The following is a 26,298-nucleotide window of genomic DNA, read 5'->3' on the forward strand; positions in this document are numbered from 1 at the left end:
CTATCATGGATCACACCTTAATCCCTTATTTGAGTTATTTTCAAAATAATTTGGTTACTTAAAGTTTAATTAAATTTTATGTTATTTTGCTTTCGTGAAAATGTAATAATTTGACATTAGCAATATTAAATGTTATTTTATTTAATTTATAATATTGTGACAGTCTATTTAAGTCATCTTGTAACATAAAGCAATCGTCTATTTGTGAAATCTTTTTGTCGTCAGCATACAGCAAGAAGTTTGAATTAGCAAAACAATCACTTTTGTCATATAAATATATATTGTATAACAAAGGACCCGGGTGCGATCCTTGAGGTACACCAGAAGTCACCTCAACAAAGTCTGATCTAAAACCACCGAGGATGACGGCCTGACAGCGATTCCTTATATACGATTCTGTCTATCTAAGAAGGTTACCTCTGATTCCAAGTGCGTGAAGCTTCTTTAGTATTGTACTGTGGTTGACTCTATCAAAAGCCTTTCCAAAATCTGTGTATATTACATCTATTTGTGTTCTATCATTCATGTCGCACTTAACGGTATGAGTGAACTCAAGCAAGTTAGTTAGGACACTACGAGATTTAATAAAACCGTGTTGGTTGATAGGGATGCATTGTAGGCAATTTCTATAAATATGATCTTAAACAATTTTTTCTAACCAATATTTGTTTTTGAATCCTTTTTAAGTATTGGTACTATTCGGGCTTCCTTCCAACATTTAGGGAAGGTCCCTTCGCTAATGGAGCGCTTAAAGAGTGTTAGTAGATGTAATAGGCCCGATTCACATTTCTTTATAAAAATAGCTGGTATACCGTCAGTACCGGCGCCCTTTCGAATATCCAATTTACTTAACAACCTTCTAAGTATTCTTTCATCGATCTCAATTGTGTGAAGATTTTCGGAAATATTTGATTCCTCGTACTGGTTCTGATAATTTAGGTCACTAGGACATTACAAAAACTAAAATATCTTAAGTCGATATCATGAGATGTGGGCGGGAACATTGAACTCAAGCTGTTTTCTTTTCATTCGCTTACAGCCACAGTATATATATCAGCTAAAGCATTATGTAAACTACGTACAAACGTTAGATATAACGCACGCACACATAAGCAGGTGTCATGCATGTCTGTAGTTTCCATACTGCTTTAGCGTGTATATCTATATATATGTATAAAAGAAAGTCGTGTTAGTTACACCATTTATAACTCAAGAACGGCTAGACCATTTTTTCTGTTGTTTGATTTTTTGGGTTTCTCTTAGTCCGGAATGGGATATTAAGTAAAAAAATATCGAAAAAATTACAAAAAATATTATTATAAAAACATTTATTTTCTCATACATTTTGTATGGATTGACATTTTCATAACATCTCGAGAATAGAAAGAATTCAATGAAGTTTTTTGTTAGTTTCACGCTACATAGGTAAGAAAATACAATTGACAGTGCACGTCTTGTTATTCAAGTTGACTGGTGGGTGCAATGACGTAATAAAATAAAAAAAAATACATAAGATGTATAGAATGTCATTTGTGGGTGTGTTTGTTTCGAGTTCCTATTAGCTTATTGTGCCATCTTTCCCGACATAGATGTAATGCAACTAGGATTCGAAACATTGCGAATTGTACTGTCGACGAACAAGAAATTGCAGGTAAAAAGCACCGCGTTAGTATGGGCTCGACGTTGTGTTTCTGAAGCACAAGAGCAAAGCGAGGCAGCCAGAAAACCTCGGAGATCAACAACTAGATAATTTTCGACGCACAAGAAGAAATTTATGAAGTACTGATTTGAATCGAGCAGCATTTCGATACGATTGCAGTACTGATTACGGCTTGCATACTAGCGTTCACATTGGGTCGATGGACGTTGTTTGCAAGTATTTTCCGGAGAAACGCCAGGATTGTGCTGCCTTAGTGGGGAACTACCGTAATCACGACATTTTCTAGCAAACACTCAAAAATACAATGTGTGTTTCCAAATGTCCTCATTTGGGGCAGACATTGTCTAAGAACGACGATTTAATCCGATATTCAGGGTATTAATTTATTTATATTCTTACACACAATACAGTAGAAGAATAACATACCTATTCCTATGTATTATGTATACTCATTCTAAAAAAAAGTGTTTACAAATCAGTAATACGGACTTTGCTTTTGATTTTGTAGATACAAGGACAGATTCACCATCGAATTGGATCATTGCAATCTCTCGAAGATGCACACAATAAATTTTAACAATTATATTTCATGGGCACAATGGAGGAACAACGACATGAAGAGATCAATGCAGCAATGATAATAGCAATTCTTCATGATCTGCAGCAACTCCTTCATGAACATTTTGCATGTCGAGTTAGCCCGCAAATCCGCGAATCTAGAAAATCCATTTCCCATGGTCAATCTATATATATATAAGAGATTTCCACGTATATAGTCACTAGTCACAGGACAACGTCTGTCGGGTTCGCTAGTATATATATAAAGAGCGGTTTCCCGTTTCGGTGAAGCTCAGTGTCGGTATATCAGTCCCGTGTGTCGGCAGCCGTGGCCAGCGCCCCCGCGCCGGCGTCGTGCGGCGCGCTGTGCTCGTCCGTGTCGTCGCCCGAGCTCACGACCGCCGCCAAGAGCGAGCCGCCCGGGCCCACCAACAACACACACTCGGAGTCCAGCAGCGATACCGGCGTAAGCATGCTATTCATTATATTTGTTGTGCGAGTGGGCTACACTAAGTAATAATATATACATTTATATATACATTATTACTTAGTGTATTTATATATACATTTTATTGTTTTAACAAAGGTAAACATCGTAGCCATTATTGACTCGCAACATTTTGCTACTAAGAGTGAAGTGGTAATTTTGACTTCTTTTAATACCACATTCAGCGAAGCGATGTGATATGGAATATGTTTGAGTTTAAACGACTTCAATTTCTGATCCGTTTTGCATTCGCCATGACCATAAACAAATCACGAGGCCAATCCTTGAAAATTTGTGGTCTGAATATAGAAAATCCATGTTTTTTCCATGATGGCATGTTCGCAGGTCGGAAGACCTTCTGCATTATTTATTTTTGCACCTGATGTCGAAATGTCTTCTTCACAAGAATACATAGCCAATAAAGAATCATTAAAATACTTGAAATTACTAAAATTAAAAATCTGCTCATTTATTGCCTCCAAGGCGGGTCGGCTAGTGTTAAATAAAAGACTAAGGCTCTGTTTCGCATGTACAAATAAAATATTTCTGCGACTCATCTATCAAACGAATATATCGTTTGCGTTTCACAATGCATTAGATATTGTTAACCAACCTGAAGCGCCTACATATTTATGTGCTGTATATAATGTCATGACTTGTGAAAACTAGGAAAGGATCAAGATAATTTATTAGTTGACATTCAAACAGACAAATTTAGGTTCACGAAATTGAAAATAGTTGAAGAAGTGCTAATTATTAAATATGAACAATAGTGATTAATTTTCTATTATTGTTTGAGGTTTTTAATTACCATATTCTCAATTTAATGTACTGTATTTTTATCGGTTTTTCTTAATGGATGAGCGTTTTCCTCAGAATTAAAATTACCTACTGTCTATGTAATTGGCAGAACAAACTGATTTTAACAGAAAGGTAGTGAACAGGGGATGCAACTCACTTGCCTTTCCTGACTGCTGGCACGAAGTATTGCTGCCACCACGTGTTCACACAACACTACAAGTTATTAGTAATTCTATTGTCCGTCCACTTACACGGCGATATTCAAGTTATTGTATTCACTTCACCTTTTTTAAATTCATTTACAAGGAAGTATAGTACAAGGGTCGGTACTATGCGTCGATTAGTAGTGAGATGGCCAATCGGAAGGGTGGGATTTTGTAAACTATCTCGCAAAATAACGTGCAGTTTCCACTTAAGCGCCAGTGTTAGAGCATCAAAGACTTTAAATGTAGATCTTAGTTAAAGGCGAAGAAATAAATAATTCTACCTGTTCCTTATTTGTGTTTGGCATGCGTGTTTCACCTCCACACGAGGCACTCTAAAGAGCTTCTCTCGATCCTGAGAGAGTGCCTCTCACTAAAGTAACAATATATTCATAACATATTATTTTCTTTGATTAACGCGAGTGTTACACATTATTTTTATATTCTTTTTTATTATTATCACAATAAAACACTTTAAAGGATTAAAACGCGTGTAGTTGGAACTGTTTTTTACATTACATTTAGCGTAAAAGTTACATTATTTTAGTTAACCCGACGATTCAAGACCTTTCCAGTTTTCGTTTTCAGGGGACTGCAGATGAAGTGAGTCAAGATAGTATTTGTCATAGTTGTCTTATGAAGTTTAGCACCATTTATTGCCTCGGAGGTGGTATTTGTAGACAGATGGTTTTTGGCAAGATTTACTCACAGTGTCGTCTTCTTTTTTGGCATGTGGAGTTTTGGGTGGTTTTCTAGGTGGGCCTAAGTTGGTTCAAACACAAAAACACTATTTTAAAAAAATACGCTCGTATATTACAATTTATAAATTTGATCATGTAACTAGCCTGGTCGCATACTGTGCAGTGCAAGAACAATATAGTCTAGCTTTGATATCTCAAATAAAATGGAACTCAACTGGGGAAAATTGGCAATACTCCGACTATTACTACAAAAGTGGCAGAAACTCACGCTACGAAAGCCGGAAAGCAACTAATTGATACTGAAAACAGATAGATCTAATATAGGTACTACCTATATTAGCAGCGCCTCCTTAGTAATATGTATTGATGACAGGATCTGATGTTCAGCGAGCTGGACGGTTTCATTGACGAAAATAACATGCATCAGATCGAAGAGAACTCAAATGAAGAAAATGACGTCGACGAGGAAACTATGTCAGGTACTATTGGTTGATACTATATTCCATATTTTGTAAATCTGTTGTAGTTCGGTAGCATTGGCGGTTTGAAATGAGCCAGTGAGTATCAGCTTACCGGGGTGCACATGTTACATTTGAGTATTTTATTGCACTTATATATTAGCTTATCGGGAGTAACTTTAATTGAAACGTTTTTTTTTGTATTTTTCTGCTGAAGTTTCTTGCATTGAACGTGAATTTCTTTAGGTATCAGAGTAGATACCGAAAATGCAATGGGATAGTTGTGTGTCGATAAAAAGATGATGAGTCATTAGTTGGGCAGGTTTCGTTGTGCAACGATTTTGCGTTTAGACCGTTTAGTTTTTGTAGAGCTTATTATTATGTAATATAGCACATATTTGGCGATCCGACGCGATGGCGACTCGGTGATAAGCGGCCTTTTCTAAGTCAATAGTCGCGGATTAATTAAGACGATGCATGTTACATTGAAAGTATTTTATTATTTGAATAATGATTATTATCGTGTCGCGTTCGCGGGTGTGCTCTGGCTAGCTTAAAGCATGCTTCTGGAACTTGTGGACGGCAAAAAGTTAACTATCGTGGGCGGGCACGGGATTCCTGTACTACATCTACCATGATTCGAGGATTTTTGAAATTTTCCGAAATTGTAACGTTGTTTTAAATACCATGGTCACAGAGCAACCGTGATTTTAGCCACGTTTAAATATTGAGTAACTCAAAAATCGTCGAATAATTTTGCATATCAACCCGGTATTAAATATGTTTGTATGTAAAACCATTGTAGTTTGACCACCTATCCAAGAACCATGTCTAGTGTCCTCCCTAGCCCCCTCCCTGTCCGCAGACGACTCGTGCCTCAGCGGCTGCGCCTGGTGCTCGCGGGACCAGTCCCCGCCCTCGCCGAGCTCGGACGGGCCGCCGCGGCGCCGCCGCAGAGCGCCCCACTCACACTCCTAGACCTGCCGACCTGCGACACATCACCACATCCACACCACATCCACATCTCCCTTTCACCTCCTCTAATTAACTATTCGCACGTTTGCTTGTTTAGTAACACGCTTTAATCCCAACACGTCCAGTTGCATTTGAAAGAAGTGTTTATCTTTTCGCACAATATTTTTTCATTCGAAAATTAATATTTAATTACTCAACATTTGATAATTCGTGAAAATGTCACCACAGTTTACCTCCCGCTTGTATACAATATGATCATCATTGTTAGAAAACTGCCCGGGCCCTTTTAATAAATAATAATAATAATAAATTCGAAACAAATATTAAAGTAGGAAGCCGACAATGTGTCCGTAAAAACAATTCTTTCCGAATGTGATAATTTTAAGTAGGCGGGGAATAGTGATGTGAAAGATCTGTTTAAAAGTAAACAATAGAAAGGAAATAAATAATAATATTTGTGTTGTAAATTGCTATTTGTTTTTCCATCTATGTCGTGTTTTAAATTTTATTAAATTAACGATATTTTAAGTCTATTAATCATTAATACTGGATGTCATTCAGCTCTTTCATAACACAAAGTTTAAAATATAACACCATAGCCCCGATCATGAACTTTATTGAGTCGGGCCGAAAACTGAAGCTTGCCTCCCTCGCTCATCTATTTTTTTAGTTTTATCATTTAGACATCATTTATAAGCCCATTAATGGATCAGACATCTACCGGATTAGCTCTGCTCTTTCTCTTTGGGTCTCGTTTGGACTGTTTTTTTTTCTAAATATTGCTAATTTAAATAGAATGAGCTAGCGGAACTACAGCAAGCCAATTTCTGCAACCTTAGTTAACGCCAGTTATAGATGGCAGACATATGGAACCCATTATCATACGAGGGGCTGTGACATGATCACACTGTGTTGTTGCCCCGTACTGCATGAAGTACGTCAACTATTGAAGCGTAACCGCAGATTGATGACTTTGTATCCGTCATTCGCTAAATATAACTAATCTGTAATCACGGGACAGAAGCAACAGCACCCAAAACCTGGTGCGGACAATGATCTAGAAATCAGCTAAAACCTGTTTTTATTGATAGTAACATATTCAAAGTTGTAATTAGTGCATTATTGTATATTGAACCATTAAGGTAGACACGGAATAGTTTAGACAAGTGGAAGTGCCCCTAAACTTCTGTGACGATTTTGACTTTACAATGCCAGATGATGCTGTAACCATATTAATACAATTTAGATTCCTCATGTCATTGAAATATATATATATATATATTTCAATGACATGTCTATATATGTATATATATACATTCACAATAAATCATGTTTGTAATATTTTTCACAAAATTTCTCACCCAATAGCTGCGTGGCACTTCTACAAGTTTTTTCTATTCTGTGGTAGTATGTGTCCACCTATTCTACATGTTGTTTCTAGTAAAAAATGCGCTTACCGTCTTCAGATTAATTAAATTATATTTTAAGAATAAAAAATAATTTTGACTATCGATTACTAACGGCAAATGAGATCATAAAATCTCATTCGTTCATCTGTTTTGTATTTTAAATTTATTTGTGGATTTTATTGACTAAGAATTACTTTTTATTTTAATATTATATTTGTTATTTAGTTAAAAAATCCTTAGAAGAGAACCTATTTGTTTTGATCACAGTGTTAGTATTGTTATAAAATTGGTAAAGGTAAGTATAACATTACTGACTGGATATATCATTAATGTACTCAATTTTTGTGTTAAAAATGTTAATTTTCTATTTATTTACAAGAATTAAAAACTTCCTCATTTTTTTAATATCATTGTTAAATTTATATAAACTTAAAAATTATTAAGGTTGCAAACGAGATATTGTGACTGAGTCATAGTACGAGTATATGTATGACAACCATTTATCGATCTCTTTTTGAAAGATTTTGAAAAAACACAATTTCCTGAATTTTTTTGTAACATAGATAACCTATCTATATATATTTGAATTTTTAAAGTCAATCGCTTACTATAAATGCTGTCTATAATAACGTTATTATTTTATTTCTCAGCCAGCTAACAATTTTCAGGAAAGTTATCTGAAAATGAAGTTTTAGTTTTATTTGTTACACGGTGCCTAGAACTTAAATAGTGAGCAAAAGTGACTTGACTTAAGATTATTTATAATAAAAAAGTGCAGTGAAGGAACTTTTTAAAATAAGTGTTAAAACATTTATAAATGAATAAACCAAAGTAACCAAGTCAGAGAAGTCAACATTATAATGTCAATAAATTGTAGGTAATTTTTTTCTCGTATTCTTACTTCGACTACACTTGTAGAGTGTAGTCGAAGTAAGAAGTAGAAGTAAATGATACAATAATCAATAATCATTATTGTTAATAGACAATAACTCTCCGAATAAACGAAGTTTATGTGCGAGTGCGCACGCGAAATTGGTTATACTGCTTACAGGCTTTAAGGACGCGTTTGCGAATGCGACAAAAATAAGATATTTTTAGTTTGGGATGAAATGCAACTAAATCTAACAAAACTAAAAACTGCCGCAAATAGATAACTTCTTTATATCCAATTAGCGCGAAATATTTGCTTTGAAATGTTGATATTTTATGTCGTAAAACGATTATCCGTTACCTCTTCACAAAATTGACGAAATGGAGCTTCATTCAGGAAAATTTTTCTGCTACTACTTGCATAATTTTGTCTCTTAAAAAATAGGTAAGGAAAGCAGATATAATATTTTCAAAAACATGGGAAATAAATATGTTATAAATAATCTCAGAATAAAATAAAAATTAATCGTCTAAAATTCATATATTTTTCTGAAAAGCATAGCTCATGCTTTAATGTGTGGTATTAAGGGTAATTTTATTTTGTCACTCCGTACGCATTGCACAGAAAGATCTATCGAAACAACGTCAGTCAGTGCTCGGCCGCCGTCGTGAGTAGACACCGAGTCGTCGAGCTCGTGCTCGGAAAGATCGCTGTACGAACATGAATATTTTTTATAAGCTCTACAATACTGTCTTTGATACTTAACATATTTTGTACGCAGTCAGATTTTCTAAAAATTATGTTTCTGTATTTTTTTGAAGAATTTGTGATCTGAAGTCCATCTCTAAATATAAGGTCTATAATAAATCGAAATCAAGATGGCGCCTATGAATTTTACCAACTTCTCTTCGTGGGTGTTATTTTCATGGTTTTCGGGGTCAACCATAACGAATATCGGGTCAAAATCGAAATCCGAGATGGCGCCTATGAAATTTACCAACTTCTCGTCGTGGGTGTCATTTACAGCGTCAAAATTATAATTCATTCATAAACTTTAATTTAATTATAAAAGGCCTGTGTAACAATATCTAATTATTAATAATTCTTCATTCCATAAATATAGAAATATTTACGTTTCGACTTTTCACCCACAACATTTACGAATCAAATTCCGTTACCAATCTAATTAAAAAATCTCAAAATTTAATTTTGAAAGACCTATAAAATGATACCCTACATGCAAAAAAAAATTCATCCCCTTTTTAACTACAAGAAACTCTACCCCTCTTATCAATTATTACCACCATATGATGTCAAGAAGAGTTATTTTAATAGATATTGTAATCATAAGGTATAAGCTATTACAAAAATGTAACGTATATCTTCCTTAATCCCGCATTATATTCAAAATACCAAAGGAAATGTCATGTATCAAACCTGAATTTAACTTTCAAAGACCTATCCAACGATACCCTACAAGGTAAGTCTCTCCAGGTTTTTTTTCATCTCCATTTTTAGGGGAGGTGTCCTTAGGGGGGAAGCTACGTCCAAAGCATCAGACAACAGAAAAAATAAACTTCTTTGTAAAAACTAAATTTTAAATCTCGTTTATATTAATAATTATCCTTATCTGTTCTCTAAGCCATTTGGTTTTTGTCAATATAGGAAATTATTAGATGTTATACTTACTCGCGGCCACGCTAAACCTGCACGATACAACGCTAGGAGCGAAGGTGTTCTACTTGCGGCCGTACGCTAAACCCGCACTGATAGGGAAGATGTTCTACGTTTTCGCATGCGGGCGCTAAACCTGCACGATACAAAGCTAGTAGGGAAGATGTTCTACTTACTCGCGGCCGCGCGCTAAACCTGCATGATACAACGCTAGTTTTACTTCATAGCGGTACCATCTGCTTCATGCTACATTCGCCCTTTCTTACTCTATCCCTTCTTTTCTATCTCTCTTCTCTTCTTTTGTTACATTATATTTTTAAACTTAATTTGTGATCCCTAGTTTTTGGTACGGTTAATTTTAATTGATGTGGAAGAGCGTGTCCTTCTGGCAGAGGTGTTTCTCACTTAATAGAAAGTCACATACACTATTATGTTTGTACCATTTTTGTTACTGAAATAAATATTTTTCATTTTTCATTTCATTCATCTCAATCAGACTTAATCTCCCTCCCCTCTTCTTGGATAAAAACGTCCTTCATTTTCGTGAAACTATTCCGTTTCATCCGTAAAAATTTTACCCTCATGCGGGCAAACAAGTTTCACTTAAAAAATGATCCCAAATTCGTTCTCTGCACCCTCGAGAACCTCGAATACAATATCCATATTGTTGAAATCATAATTTTGCGCGGTGGCCACCTTGTATTTCAAAAGTGATCCCAAATTCGTTCTCTGGCTCTCGAGCACCTCGGATTCGATATACATAATGTTGAATTTATAATTTTGCACGGCGGCCATCTTGGATTTCAAAAATGATCCCAAATTCGTTCTCTGTACCCTCGAGAACCTCGGATTCGGTATCGATATTGTTGAAATCATAAGTTTGCGCGGCGGTCATCTTGTATTTCCAAAATGGTCCCAAATTCGTTCTCTGCACACTCGAGAACCTCGGATAGGATATCCATAATGTTAAAATCATAATTTTTCGCGGCGGCCATCTTGGATTAAAAAAAAACTGCGTTTACTGCACACGACGTTATGCGACAGAATTGCCATCTAAAGTTCTAATATTTAACTACTAAACGAATACATCAACCAATTATCAAAAATACATAGGTATTAAAAAAAACAAAATTCAAACTTGCTAAAGTATCAAATTCATTTGATTCCCGCAATTAACTTTAAGTGCGTGTATGTGTTTGAGCGGTGTCAGTGTAGTGGTGCGATTCGATACCTCTCTGTCTTGAGAACGCGTCCTTAACGGCCGTTCCCAATATACTATCTACAGATAGAGATAAATTACTACCTTTTACTGTAAGTAATTAGCTGTCAATAATGTGAATCTGTTTCAATATACCCGATAAGTCATTCTTATCGCCTTATATTGGGACGCGTGATTTGCAATTTCCATACAAACTTCTATCGCTGGTAAGCTATACGTCGTCCCATTGACAGACAGCGTGTACTGTGAGTTACCGTCGATAATTTAATTGGGACAGAAAAGTCCAACGATAGTTACGATTTTTATTTCAAGTAAGAGATAGACTTGGGAATATTGGGAACGGCCGTTAGTAGATGTGAGTTTATGTTGGCAGCAATGTGACGCTTTGGCGTTGTACATGCTAGTGTATTCAAAAAATTACTAATTTTTCGTATAAGAACATCGTAATCGCAATTCTTGCCAGGAATTTATACGTTGTGTAACATACTAATTAATCAACAAAAAAACGAAAGACACCCATAAAAACAATCTAGATATCTCTTGCAACATTTTATTTGCAGTAAATATAATTTGGAAGTTACGGTTTGTATTTTGACGTATTGTATTTTTATATTGTATAGAAAAATGTAGTCATTCTTTGCACCAACTGTCTAATATATTAATGTTGGACATATTTTAATGTATTATATAAATATATTGTTCTGACATAATATCGTTAATAATATAGCATCACTTTTCTTACCAAACACAGAAAAGCTATGAATATATATATATATGTTTAACTGTTAAAACATTACAGGTGAGAACGACATCGAGGACGCGTACGGACTGAACGTGGCGCAGGGCTACGACGACAGCGACATCCTGAGCCGGCTGCTGTGCGCGGCGCACGGGCGCGGCGTCACGCCCGCGGCCAGCGACGGCAGCGCCCCCGGCCTGCGCCCCGCGCCCGTCGGCCCCGCGCCCCTCGGCCCCGCGCCCCGCGCAGACCCGCAGCTGTCCACGGCCGCGCACACCGACATGCTGCTCTTGAACCTCATGAAGATCAACGGACTCACGCCGAAGTGCTCGCGCACCAACTACTGCACGCGCCTGGGTAGGTGTCCACTGACGACGTTGGCTGCTAGCTCCATCTCATACTTTATTATGTCCTGTCCCAGTTATTTTAATGTTTCCTCCTCCTACTGTATAATTAAATGGGAAAAAATCTGCTAGGCTAGAATAGAATCTGCTAAAACACAATTATAGACAACGTGACTACCGCGAACCTAGTCTATCATTGCTTTTTTTTTAAATACTTATATCTTTAAATCCTGTGTCACATGACAATTCAATTAATGATTCGACATTAACCATGTCCAGAACAAAAGCAAAAATGTAATAATCAAGTGTCAGATCTCATGTTAAGTACGAATTTGGATTCTGAAAGGATGATTAGCCACATTGATTTGAGAAGTATGTCAACTAACAGAGGTGTCAAATTTTCTGCGACGTTTGTAAGTTGAATGCTTAGAATATTGACTTAGAATATAGAATATATTCAATGTTGTCGTCGGATCCTGATAGGAAATGTGCGTAGCCGCGGAACAGCCGCATAGTACTCAGGGTTGGCAGGGTTTGGTGCGGATGTAAAATAGATGTAAGGCGTTTATATTTTTTTTTTATGTAATAGGAGGACAAACGAGCGTACGGGTCACCTGATGTTAAGTGATCACCGCCGCCCACAATCTCCTGCAACACCAGAGGAATCACAGGAGCGTTGCCGGCCTTTAAGGAAGGTGAAGGAAGGTTATAGTCTGATTAGGGTGAATTTCCGGCCGTTACAATAATGAAAGAACTTCTTTAAGCCCCAGAAAATAGCGGTTGCTTCCTTATCGATTTATTTGCTGTATTTCTTTTCGATGCTTGTGAGAGATCTGGAAGCGAATGCTATTGGTATTTCGGAGCCATCTGGTAGTTTGTGGCTTAGGATTGCCCCAAGACCTGTAGCGTCTGTTGCTAGAATTAGTGATTTGTTTTGATCGAAGTGTATTAGGACTCTTTCGCTAATTATTTCATCCTTTATGTTCTTCAAGCTTTCTTCACATTTTGCGGACAAATTAAATTTTGCAGCCTTCTTCAACAGATTATTTAATGGGGCCGTGATGGATGCTAGATTAGGTATGAATTTATTGAAATAATTTGCCATGCCTAGTAACGTTCTCAGTTCATTTACATTTGTTGGGCGTTGTGCGTTTAAAATGGCTTTTATTTTGTCCTGATTCTTATGTACTTAATCTATGTTTATCTATCGTGTGTCCTAAATAATTGATACTTCGTTTAAAGAATTGGCTTTTTTCTTTGTTTATACGAAGATTACTCTCTTTGAGTTTTTCGAGAAATGGATCTTTCTTCATCCATGACCATGTTTAAGTAAGCTTGAGTGATGTCTAGAGTGCAGAAGAGCTGCCCGGCGTTCATTTCAGCCAGTACATCTTCAATTATGGTATTGGGTATTGTTAGTCTTTAATCATTTTGTTTAAGGTAATTTTGTAGTCGGCGCACAGTCTGATAGTCCCATTGGGACTTTTTGAACTATTTGAACCACGGGAGTCCCCCAGTCTGAGTGCTCTATCTTTGTTGTGATTCCTTGTTTTTCCAATCGGTCGATTTCTTATCTACTTTGGCTCGAGCATATAAAGCATATGGAATTGTCCATGGTTGGATGAAGATCGGTTGCGCATTATCTATGAGGGTCAAATGGCCTCGAACGTTTGGAATTTCACCCAATCCTTTGCTGAAGACGGTGGATTCGTACTCTTGTAGTATTTTTTCAAGATTCAATGGTTTTCAGATCTCTCGATCGTTCTCATTTCTGCCAGTTCGATATCAAACTCCTTCATCCAACTTCTTCCCGTGATAGGATCTACATGTTTGTTGATTATGTAAAATTTTCCTTGGAATGTTTGGTTTTTATAATTGCATTTGACAAACGTAACACCGATGGGTGTGAATACTTCGCTTGGATATGTTCTTAGTTTCATGTTTGTATGGAATAGCTTTTTATCTATATGTAGCTTCTTATAATCTTTTAGCGAGATAGTTGAAAAAGTGGCGCTAGTGTCAAACTCCATGCTTAGGTCCTGTCCTTCGATTTTGATTGTTATTATGTATTTATCCGAAAATTTACTCTTCACGCGAACTATGTAGCTCGTGCCACATGACCATTACGATAGGAGCCCCACTGCCTTCGTCCATTCAATTTCAATTTTTAGTGAGCTTTGCAGGATTTAATTGTTAATAGAATCGTGAATCCTATCTCTTTTGTGATAGTTGACCCGAAACGCAACTGGATGTCGATGTGTATGGAAGAGCTAGACGGGCTGGAGCGTTGCTGCAGCGGAAGCGGAAGCGAAGGCGGCAGCGTAAGCGGCAACGGGGGATCTGGCATGGGCGGCAGCGGGGGCTGTAGCGTGGGCGGCAGCGGGAGCGACACGCGCACCCGCAGCAGGGCGCGGGCCGGGCCGCTGTCGCCGGGCCAGCTGCGGACCGAGCCCGTCGGTGAGCGAACTGGCCTGGACACTAGCACACCATGTGGATCTTTCTGTTACACTGCTGCAAATTATGGAATGGGCTACCTAGCGCTGTGGTTAAGGACGACGTGACATAGTCACTTTAAATAAGTAAATGATTTTGCTTTTCAAGAAGTCATACTATTAGGTGCGTGGCTAAAAAAAACTATTGGGTATATAACAATATACATATGTATAAATATATGTTTTTTTATTTTGATAATCGCTTATCAAAATATAAAAACATAAAAAAGCATCGAGATCGAATGCCTAGTGCTAGCCTACGTGCCTACACACAGAGAGCATGCCTACAGTAGTTCCCCGTCCCAGGTCAGGCCGGCGGCGCCAGTCCCCCGAGCAGCCCTTGTCCCCGCGCCGCGCCGGAGCCGTGCTCGTGCGGAGACCTCAGTGACACCGAGGACGTGGAGGCCATACTGGACTATAACGTGAGATGACAAACTCATTCATTTATTAAATTGAACTACACATAAACAGAAACAGAAAAATAGATATGACTGCCAAATTTTTGTATAAAATTACAATGCCAGAAAATCTATAGAGCTTTGTCCCACCTATTGAAATTGGTTTACAAGCTTGCCACGTGCAGCATTTAATAGCTCTCTTACAACTTGCGGTTTCTTATTAAATCTAAGTTGAACTTTCAAAATAATTGTTAAGACTAGGTCCCATCCGTCCGGATTAATTCGGACTTTTAGACTCTAATCCGGATCTCTACCTTTCCCGGATTTTATTATTAACTAGATGGAATATAAATAATAAACAACATATATCAAATAAATCTTCTATCCTTGCGAGAAACGAAATCAACAAAAAAATCCGGACTTATAACGAAATGCAACATAACACAAGTCACAGTCGAACAAAGATGGTAAACGATGGCATTGACAGTAATATGTCGTTACAATTGCGCAAAGCGAAGTTATATTTGCCTTACAATATGTATACATACTTAATAATTTATATTATTTAATTACTGGACCTAGTTATGCAGAAAACAGCCATTACACATTTTCACTTCATTACACATTTATAAAAACAGCCATGCTATTTAAGACATAGCGAATTAAAAAAAACAACTATGTCGATATCTTTGTTAATGTTGGAGATTATGAGCTGTCATTACAATAAATTATGCTATTACAATAAATTAATTTCCTAAGAAAAATATTTGTAGTGACGATTTAAAAGTTGTAGTGTCGATTTAAGGACGCGTTCTCAAAACAGAGAGGTATCGAATCGCACCACTACACTGACACCACTCAAACACATACACGTACTTAAAGTTAATTGCGGGATTCAAATGAATTTGATACTTTAGCAAGTTTGTTTTTTGTTTTTTTTAATACCTATGTATTTTTGATAATTGGTTGATGTATTCGTTTAGTAGTTAAATATTAGAACTTTAGATGGCAATTCTGTCGCATAACGTCGTCTGCAGTAAACTTAGTTTTTTTTTTAATCCAAGATGGCCACCGCGAAAAATTATGGTTTCAATATTATGGATATCGTATCCGAGGTTCTCGAAGGTGCAGAAAACAAATTTGGGATACATTTCGAAATCCAACATAGCCGCTGAGCAAAATTATGATTTCAACATTATGGGTATCGAATCCGAGGTTCTCGAGGGCGCAGAGGACGAATTTGGGATCATTTTTGAAATACAAGATGACCGCCACGCAAAGTAATGATTTCAACAATAAGGATACCGAATCCGAGGTTCTCGAGGGTACAGAGAACAAATTTGGAATCATATTTGAAATCCAAGATGGCGCCACGCAAAATTATGATTTCTACATTATGGATATCGGATCCAAGGTTCTCGAGGGCGCAGAGAAAGAATTTGGGATCATTTTTGAAATCCAAGATGCCCGCCGCGCAAAATTATGATTTCAACAATATGGAATCGAATCCGAGGTTCTCGACTGGGCAGAGAACGAATTTGGTATCATTTCTGAAATACAAGATGACCGCCACGCAAAATTATGATTTCAACAATATGGATACCGAATCCGAGGTTCTCGAGGGTACAGAGACCTAATTTGGAATCAATTTTGAAAACCAAATTGGCTGCTGCCCACAATTATGATTTCAACCATATGGATATCGTATTGGAGGTTCTCGAGGGTGCAGAATACGAATTTGGGATCAGTTCTGAAGTGAAACTTCGTTGCCCGCATGAGGGTAAATTTTTTACGGATGAAACGGAATAAAGTGTCACGAAAATTAAGGACGTTTTTATCCAAGAAGAGGGGAGGGAGATTGAGTCTGATTGAAATAGATTAAGAAAGGGTTAATGTAGCATGAAGCAGATGGTACCGCTATGAAGTAAAACAACTTCACTACTTTTACGCACGTCATTTTTCGTTTTGTTTGGTGCTTTAGACGTAGTTTCCCCCCTAAAGACACCTCCCCTAAAAGTGGAGTTGAAAAAAATACTGGAGACTTAACTTGTGGGGTATCGTGAGTTAGGTCTTTGAAAGTTAAATTCAGGTTTGATACATGATATTTCCTTTGGTATTTTGAAAATAATGCGGGATTAAGGAAGATATACGTTACATTTATGTAATAGCTTATACCTTATGATTACAATATCTATTGAAATAACTCTTCTTGACATCATATGGTGATTATAATTGATAAGAGGGGTAGAGTTTCTAGTGGTTAAAAAGGGGATGAATTTTTTTTGCATGTAGGGTATCATTTTATAGGTCTTTCAAGATTAAATTTTGAGATTTTTTAATTAGATTGGTAACGGAATGTGTTTCGTAAATATTGTGGGTGAAAAGTCGAAACGTAAATATTTCTATATTTATGGAATGAAGAATTAATTTAGAATGTGGGATATTGTTACACAGGCCTTTTATAATTAAATTTAAGTTTATGAATGAATTCTAATTCTGACGCTGTAAATGACACCCATGAAGAAAAGTTTGTAGATTTCATAGGCGCCATCATGGATTTCGATTTTGACCCGATATTCGTTATTGTTGACCCCAAAAACCATGAAAATGACACCCATGATGAGAAGTTGGTGATTTTCTTAGGCGCCATCTTCAAATTCGATTTTGACCCGAAATTCGTTATTATTGACCCAGAAAACCTTGAAAATGACACCCATGAAGAGATGTTGGTAAATTTCATAGTCTTCATTTTGACTTTCGATTATGACCCGATATTCGTTATTGGTGACCCCGAAAACCATGAAAATGACACCCATGAAGAGAAGTTGGTAAATTTCATATGCGCCATCTTGGATTTCGATTTTGACCCCATATTCGTTATTGTTGACCCCGAAAACCATGAAAATGATACCCATGAAGAGAAGTTGGTAATATGTGGAGGCAATATTTTTAGTGAAACAAAAAACAAATAAATATATGACTGATATTGACTTGAATATTGTCTATTGTTCCGAACTTCGTCGATGTGTGCGGCGGGTCGCTGGTGGTTTGGATAGGCACTACACTCCTGACCAGGCAATGGTCGGACGTTCCGAGAGGGATGTCGACAGAGACCTGGTAACTATCGGGATGTGTAGTCAGTATCCACATCCAGGAGCCGCGTTGGCGACTCAACCAAATGAGGACAGACCATACGCCCATGTAAAACTATGCACAGATCGGCACAGATTATACCCCGGCATGAGGCAAAAATTGTGCTCAATTTTGTACTCGGGGTATGTTAAATATGACGTAACGCTAGGTCGAGATATCCGCGTCTCCGTAAGGAAACACAAGGCCGGCTGCGCCGTCTCAAGGTGGTGGTGGGTTTTCTTTTTTTTTTTTATTTTTTATATTATCATAAAACTATGATAGCTATAAACACAAAAATTATTTTATTCGATAGTTTATTAGTATTTATAAGTTTTCATTGTGGGATTTATCAATACGCTTTGTGAATTATTTTATATAAATTTTTTTCGTAATAAACCAAACGCGACGCCTTGGTTACATGCTCGCTCATGCCAGCAGTACGCCCGTGACCACTGTCAAGGAAGATACTGTGTTCGTGTCTCTCGGGCTCACATTACGTAAGATTTTAGCAAACAAGTACAAAGCGGGAATCATAGTTAAAAAAATAATGATGATCCGACAGCGTATTTATTGAAATATATAGGTAAATGGAAGTCGAAAAGTACTAAAATAAAATTTACGTAATATTTTTTGAATATTATGCCACGCGGGATTTTTGTATGTATGTACTTTAGGGAAGTTAGATAAATCCAAGATGGCCGCCGAACAAAATTATGATTTCATCAATATGGATATCGTGTCCGAGGTTCTCGAGGGTGCGGAGAATGATTTTGGGATCATTTTTGAAATCCAAGATGGCCGCCGCACAAAATTATGATAACAACAATATGGGTATCGTATCCGAGGTTCTCGAGAGTGCAGAGAACGATTCTGTGATCATTTTTCAAATCAAAGATGGCCGCCGCAAATAATTATGATTTCAGTAATATGGATATCGTGTCCGAGGCTCTCGAGGGTGCAGAGAACGATTTTGGGATCATTTTTGAAATCCAAGATGGCCGCCGCGCAAAATTATGATTTCATCAATATGGATATCGTGTCCGAGGTTCTCGAGGGTGCCGAGAACGGTTGTGTGATCATTTTTGAAATCCAAGATGGCCGCCGCACAAAATTATGATTTTAGCAATATGGATATCGTATCCGAGGTTCTTGAGGGTGCAGAGAACGATTTTGTGATCATTTTGAAATCCAAGATGGCCGCCGCACAAAATTATGATTTCAGCAATATGGATATCGTGTCCGAGGTTCTCGAGGGTGCAGAGAACGGTTGTGTGATCATTTTTGAAATCCAAGATGGCCGCCGCACAAAATTATGATTTCAGCAATATGTATATCGTATCCGAGGTTCTCGAGGGTGCAGAGAACGAATTTGGTATCATTTTTGGAAACCTAGATGGCCGCTGCGCAAAATTATGATTTCAACAATATGGGTATCGTATCCGAGGTTCTCGAGGGTGCAGAGAATGAATTTGGGGTCATTTTTGAAATCCAAGATTGATGCTCTCGGGAAGCCCAAATGATGGAAGTTTTGAGAGGAGCGCCTTAGGCCATACACGATCAAAGGCTTTCGCTATATCCAGGCTAACTGCCGGGCCTTCCCCCTTGCTTTCAATAGCCGCCGCCCATCTATGTGTTAGGTATACCAGAAGATCACCTGCTGATCGACCATGGCGAAAGCCGTACTGTCGGTCGTTGATCAACTGATGACCCTCTAGGTATACCAAGAGCTGGCGTTTGATTATGCTCTTCATGATTTTCGAGAGCAGGGAGGTAATAGCAATAGGCCTGTAGTTTGCCGGATCTAAACTGTCTCCTTTTTTTTGGATCGGATGGACAAGGGCTGACTTCCATGAGTCAGGGACTTCGCCTTTTGAATCAACGTGGGCACACGTTCTAAGCACGATTGGAGAAATGCCATCCGGCCCGCTCGACTTCCTGACGTCAAACGAAAACGGAGCTCGCTTACAGTTTTCTGTCTGAACTGTACTTCAGGCATAGAGCTCTGACACCGCGGGATGGTCGGCGGTGTTTTTCCGTAGTCGTCAAGAGTCGAGTTGGAGGCAAAAGAGCGCACAGGAGATCGGCTTTCTCTTTTGCCATATGGGCCAGGGTGTCATTCCTCATTTGCAACGGCGGCAAGGACGGCTGGTTGAAGTTACCAAGAGCAGCTTTCGACAACGACCAGAACTTGCGTGTTCCAGTCGGGTAACTGGAAAACTGCTCGCCGATTTTGACGACGTGCTTCGATTTCGCACGGGGGATTTGCCGCTTAAAAAATCTGGAGGCACGGTTATATTTCCTCTTAAGAACTTTGCAGTTCGGCTCCTTTGTGCACAGCGCCGCAACCCAAGTTTGATACGCCTGTTTTTTGCAGTCGTATGCTGCTTTAACTGACGCATCGAACTAGGGCTGTGATCTGCCACCGATCGGTACCACAGAGCTTGGTATAAAAATATCCATGCCCTGTAGTATCACATCGGCTACTGCAACGGCGCAGGAACTAGGATCATCCGAATGGAAACAAACCTTGCCCCAAGGGTAGGATGCAAAAAAGGAACGCAACCTATCCCAATCTGCTGACTTGTAGTGCCAAACGCGGCGGGTCGCTGGTGGTCTGCGAAGTTGGCGTCGGATAGGCACTACACTCCTGACCAGGCAATGGTCGGACGTTCCGAGAGGGGCGTCGACAAATACCTGGTAACCATCGGGATGTGTAGTCAGCAGAAGATCTAATAAGGACAGCATGTGGCTATCCACATCCGGGAGCTGCGTAGGCGACTCAACCAATTGGGACAGACCATACGCCAATGCAAAATAATGCACAGATCGCCCTGCGTAGGATGCAAAAAAGGAACGCAACCTATCCCAATCTGCTGACTTGTAGTGCCAAACGCGGCGGGTCGCTGGTGGTCTGCGACGTTGGCGTCGGATAGGCAATACACTCCTGACCAGGCAATGGTCGGACGTTCCGAGAGGGGCGTCGACAAATACCTGGTAACCATCGGGATGTGCAGTCAACAGAAGATCTAATAAGGACGGCATGTGGCTATCCACATCCGGGAGCCGCGTTGGCGACTCAACTAATTGGGACAGACCATACGCCAATGCAAAATTATGCACAGATCGCCCTGCGGAGTCTGTGGTACGTGATCCAAGCCATTCGGCATTGTGCCCGTTGAAATCACCCAAGACTACGATTTCAGCGGAGGGGATCTGTGCAAGCACGTCGTCAATTGCCGCTTGAACGCAGCTCATGAGATGATCGGTTTCTGCGTTACCACTATGGGACCTGTAGAACACGCATAGATGCAGACGCGGTCCTCTAAATGTACGCGGAGCCAGAGAGTAGACAGGTCCCTACCCTCAAAATTGCCGAAACGGCGACAGCAGTTATCCTCCCTAACGTACGCACATACCCCGGCATGAGGGTACGTTAAATATGACGTATCGCTAGGTCGAGATATCTGGGTCTCCGTTAAGAAACACAAGGCTGGCTGCGAATTTTAAGGTGGTGGTGGACGGATCCAAAAATATTATTGCGTGGCGGCCACCTTGGATTTCATAAATAATCATAAATTCGTTCTCTGCACCCACAAGAACCTCTGATATGATACCCATATTGTGGAATACATATTTTTGCGACACGGCCATCTTGGATTTCAAAAATGATCCCAAAATAGTTCTCTGCACCCTCGAGAACCTCGGATACGATACCCATATTGTTGAAATCATAATTTTGCGCAGCGGCCATCTTGGAGATCAAAAATGATCCCAAATTCGTTCTCTGCACCCTCGAGAACCTCGGTTACGATACCCATATTGTTGAAATCATAATTTTGCGCGGCGGCCATCTTGGATTTCAAAAATGATCCCAAATTAGTTCTCTGCACCTTCAAGAATCTCGGATACGATACCCATATTGTTGAAAAAATAATTTTGCGTGGCGGCCATCTTGGATTTCAAAAATGATCCCAAATTCGTTCTCTGCAGCCTCGAGAATCTCGAATACGATATCCATAATGTTGAAATCATAATTTTGCGCGTAATATAACATTTCTCTCATGTCGTTAAAAACGATTTACTTCAAAAATGCATAAAAAAATATCACAGTAATTCCGTACTCTAGCGCAACTGTAAAGTTTTAAAAAATATTACGCGGTCCTTCTGGGTCGGCGGTCGTTGACCCGCATCGCTCGGATCGTTCTCAGCCATGCCCGACGCCCGTGTCCATGCGTACCCATCGAATCTAACGTTCGCGCAATTTTTACCTAAAGTGTTGGGAAAACCTCGCCTTAAACAAAAACCCTATTACATGGGTAAAACTATGGCACCAAATTATTGCAAAATTCTCGTTGTCACTGGTTAATGTTATGTTTATTATTACGATAAATTTACTGAAAATAGGTGACTATGAATAAAAAATCAATACTTTTGGAAAGAATATTTCATATAAAATGTATTTAAGTCGAGCTTGTTGCACATTATATTGAAACGTTAGGTGAAAATTATACTTACGCGTGGAAGCGAATTCCTGGATTATTTATATTAACTACGGCTTTGGTAGCAATACACAATACACCCAACCATATTGTTAAGTTTTATAACTATATAGAAATACCTTTAACACACCAAATATGTTTCATAACAATAAAATCACAAAAATACTATTCGCTAACTCGATGAAATAACATATCTTTGTTTATTCGTCCCATAAGTTAACATCTGGCCAAACAAATAAATGTGTTACGCGACAGAGATGTAAGATCAATAGATTTGTCCCGTTCTATTTCAGCCATAGTTGTATATCGCTTCTCCTTTCTATTTGTAATGAAGTTACCGACGCTACTTCTGTAGCGTTATTATTCTAAGATCCATCCTATTATTTAAATGGCCCTTATTTGCTAAATATCTATAAATTGTGAAACGCAAATGATGTCTTTATTCGATTCGACGGATAGGTAGCAAGTAGTCAATCAGGAACTCTACTTGGACATTGTGAAACAGCCCCTTAACAACATATTTCAATTAATTTAAACAAATAGCAGTATTTTTATTACAAATTTAATTAAGTACGGCGAACGAACTGACGATTACCTCATACCTCGCTTGCTATATGAGCTGCCCTTAATTGAGTAGTAAAATTTAACAACACAAAACAGTAGTTACAAATTAAAGGATTAACCATTGAAAAAAATTTTGCAGCTAAGACAATATTAATGAACCTGCTAAGTTATATTTTTTTGTTTTAAGTCTACAACATTTTCAGTGTTTTTTATTAAACTAATTAGATACTAAAGTTGTGACGTAATATTAATTAATATTTTGCATTAATTGTAACATATGTAGTTTTTTAGATCCTAAGTTGACCTAGTTTTGTTTAAACGTAAATTTTAATATGAAAAATAATAAATTTTAAAAAAGTCGTTTTATTGATCGTTTATGCGTTGAAAATATGTAATACAAATGGCCGCCTAAGAAATGTGAAGTGGACGAGAGAAGGGTTGAGTTAATATTTTTTATCCGCAAGTTTTGTATTATTTATTCAATTTTATTGGTCATATTGTATTCTTAACCTAATTTTTGAATATTTACATTTTGTGTAAACAATGTTAATTGGTGGGGCAGAATCTGGCAGAAATAAATGGTGTACTATATACAGCCACACCCGAGCCACTTGCATTATATCTGATCAAATGTATGTGTATCAAATGACAGTGCTTGCCCTGTACTTTCCCCGGGGCATAAAAAGAATAGGGGAGTCCCAGGCTCATGGGTGTCGTAAGAGGCGACTAAGGGCTTTTTAGAAGTGGGAGAGTCACGCAGCCGTCTTTTGACGTCAGCACAATCGGGCCAGACTCGTCCGGGTTAATTACCACACTCGCACAGAATACCGACGTGAAGTAGCGGCCTAGTGCCGCTATGTTTCGCATAGGTTAGTGTCGAGGACCGGAGGCCATTCCATAATTTCATAATTTTGCATTGGCGTATTGTCTGTCCCAATTGGTTGAGTCGCCGACGCGGCTCCCGGATGTGGATAGCCACATGCCGTCCTTATTAGATCTTCTGCTGACTACACATCCCGATAGTTACCAGGTCATTGTCGACGCCCCTCTCGGAACGTCCGACCATTGCCTGGTCAGGAGTGTAGTGCCTATACGACGCCCACGTCGCAGACCACCAGCGACCCGCCGCGTTAGGCACTACAAGTCAGCAGATTGGTATAGGATGCGTTCCTTTTTTGCATCCTACCCTTGGAGCAGGGTTTGTTTCCCTTCGGATGATCCTAGTGCCTGCGCCGTTGCAGTAGCCGATGTGATACTACAGGGCATGGATATTTTTATACCAAGCTCTGTAGTACCGATCGGTGGCAGATCACAGCCATGGTTCGATGCGTCAGTTAAAGCAGCATCTGACTGCAAAAAACAGGCGTATCGAACTTGGGTTGCGGCGCTGGGCACAAAGGATCCGAACTGCATAGTTCTTAAGAGGAAATACAACCGTGCTTCCAGATTTTTTAAGCGGCAAATCGCCCGTGCAAAGTCAAAACACGTCGTCAAAATCGGCGAGCAGCTTTCCAGTTACCCGACCGGAACACGCAAGTTGTCGTTGTCGAAAGCTGCTCTTGGTAACTTCAGCCAGCCGTCCATGCCGCCGTTACACATGAGGAATGACATGTCTGTCTCTATGCCTGAAGTACAGTTCAGACAGAAAACTGTTAGGCGAGCTCTGTTTTCGTTGGACGTCAGGAAGTCGAGCGGGCCGGATGGCATTTCTCCAATCGTGCTTAGAACGTGTGCCCCTGAGTTGACGCCGGTGCTAACGCGTTTATTCCGGCACTCTTATTCCAAAGGCGTAGTCCCTGACTCATGGAAGTCAGCCCTTGTCCATCCGATCCAAAAAAAAAAGGAGACAGTTCGGATCCGGCAAACTACAGGCCTATTGCTATTACCTCCCTGCTCTCCAAAATCATGGAGAGCATAATTAGCCGTCAGCTCTTGGTATACCTAGAGGGTCACCAGTTGATCAACGACCGACAATACGGGTTTCGCCATGGTCGGTCGGCAGGTGATCTTCTGGTATACCTAACACATAGATGGGCTGCGGCTATTGAAAGCAAGGGGGAAGGCCTGGCAGTTAGCCTGGATATAGCGAAGGCCTTTGATCGTGTATGGCATAAGGCCCTCCTCTCTAAACTTCCATCATTTGGGCTTCCCGAGAGCTTGTGCAAGTGGACCTCCAGCTTCCTCACTGGGCGCAGCATACAGGTCGTTGTCGACGGACATTCCTCGAACCCGAAGCCCGTGAATGCTGGAGTGCCCCAAGGCTGTGTGCTATCTCCTACGCTGTTTCTTCTGCATATCAATGATATGTTGGACACCTCCAACATTCATTGCTATGCAGATGACAGCACTGGTGATGCCGTATACACGGGCCATGCACGTCTCTCTCGGGAAATCGTCGACCAGTGCCGGGAGAAACTTGTGTCTTCTATAGAGTCCTCTCTTGAGAAGGTCGCGGAATGGGGTAAATTGAACCTTGTCCAATTTAACCCCCAGAAGACTCAAGTTTGCGCGTTTACCACTAAAAAAACCCCAATTGTCGCATCACCGCTCTTCGACAACACTTCCCTAAAAGCCTCGCCTAGTATCGGAATACTGGGTCTCGAAATCTCGAGCGATTGCCAATTCCGTGGCCATCTGGAGGGCAAAGCCAAATTGGCTTCAAAGAAACTGGGCGTCATCATTAGAGCACGGCAATACTTCAAGCCGGTCCACATTCTAGCGCTCTACACAGAGCAGGTCCGGCCACACATGGAGTATTGGTTTTATCTCTGGTCTGGCGCACCCAAGTATCAGCTCGATCCATTTGACCGCGTGCAGCGTAGAGCAGCTCGGATTGTGGGGGACCCAGTGCTCTGTGAACGGCTGGATCACTTGGCGTTGCGTAGAGACGTCGCTTCATTGTGTGTCTTTTACCGCATTTATCATGGGAGTGTTCCGAAGAGCTGTTTTACCTAATTCCTGCCGCCGAATTCCACCTTCGCACGACACGCCACAAGTTAGGATATCATCCTCACCATCTGGATGTGTGGCGGTCCTCCACAGTGCGGTTTACAAGGAGCTTTCTTCCACGTACTGCAAAGCTGTGGAATGAACTTCCTTGTGCGGTGTTTCCGG

The 26,298-nt window shown here is 39.4% G+C and overlaps 1 protein-coding gene across 1 annotated transcript in view; it reads left to right on the forward strand.

The window, feature by feature from the left end:
- The first annotated feature begins 206 nt into the window (after window positions 1–206).
- Window positions 207–26,298, forward strand: part of LOC126966362 (uncharacterized) — a 28,921-nt gene continuing 2,829 nt past the window's right edge. The window contains exons 1-6 of the mRNA XM_050810364.1: window positions 207–2,397; window positions 2,444–2,684; window positions 4,784–4,889; window positions 11,816–12,112; window positions 14,329–14,556; window positions 14,898–15,013. Coding sequence (XP_050666321.1) covers window positions 4,790–4,889; window positions 11,816–12,112; window positions 14,329–14,556; window positions 14,898–15,013 — 741 coding nt within the window. The 5' untranslated portion in view covers window positions 207–2,397; window positions 2,444–2,684; window positions 4,784–4,789. The remainder of the gene's footprint in view (window positions 2,398–2,443; window positions 2,685–4,783; window positions 4,890–11,815; window positions 12,113–14,328; window positions 14,557–14,897; window positions 15,014–26,298) is intronic.

The sequence above is a fragment of the Leptidea sinapis genome, chromosome 1 (assembly GCF_905404315.1).
Source record: "Leptidea sinapis chromosome 1, ilLepSina1.1, whole genome shotgun sequence".
In the NCBI taxonomy this organism is placed as follows: Eukaryota; Metazoa; Arthropoda; class Insecta; order Lepidoptera; family Pieridae; genus Leptidea; species Leptidea sinapis.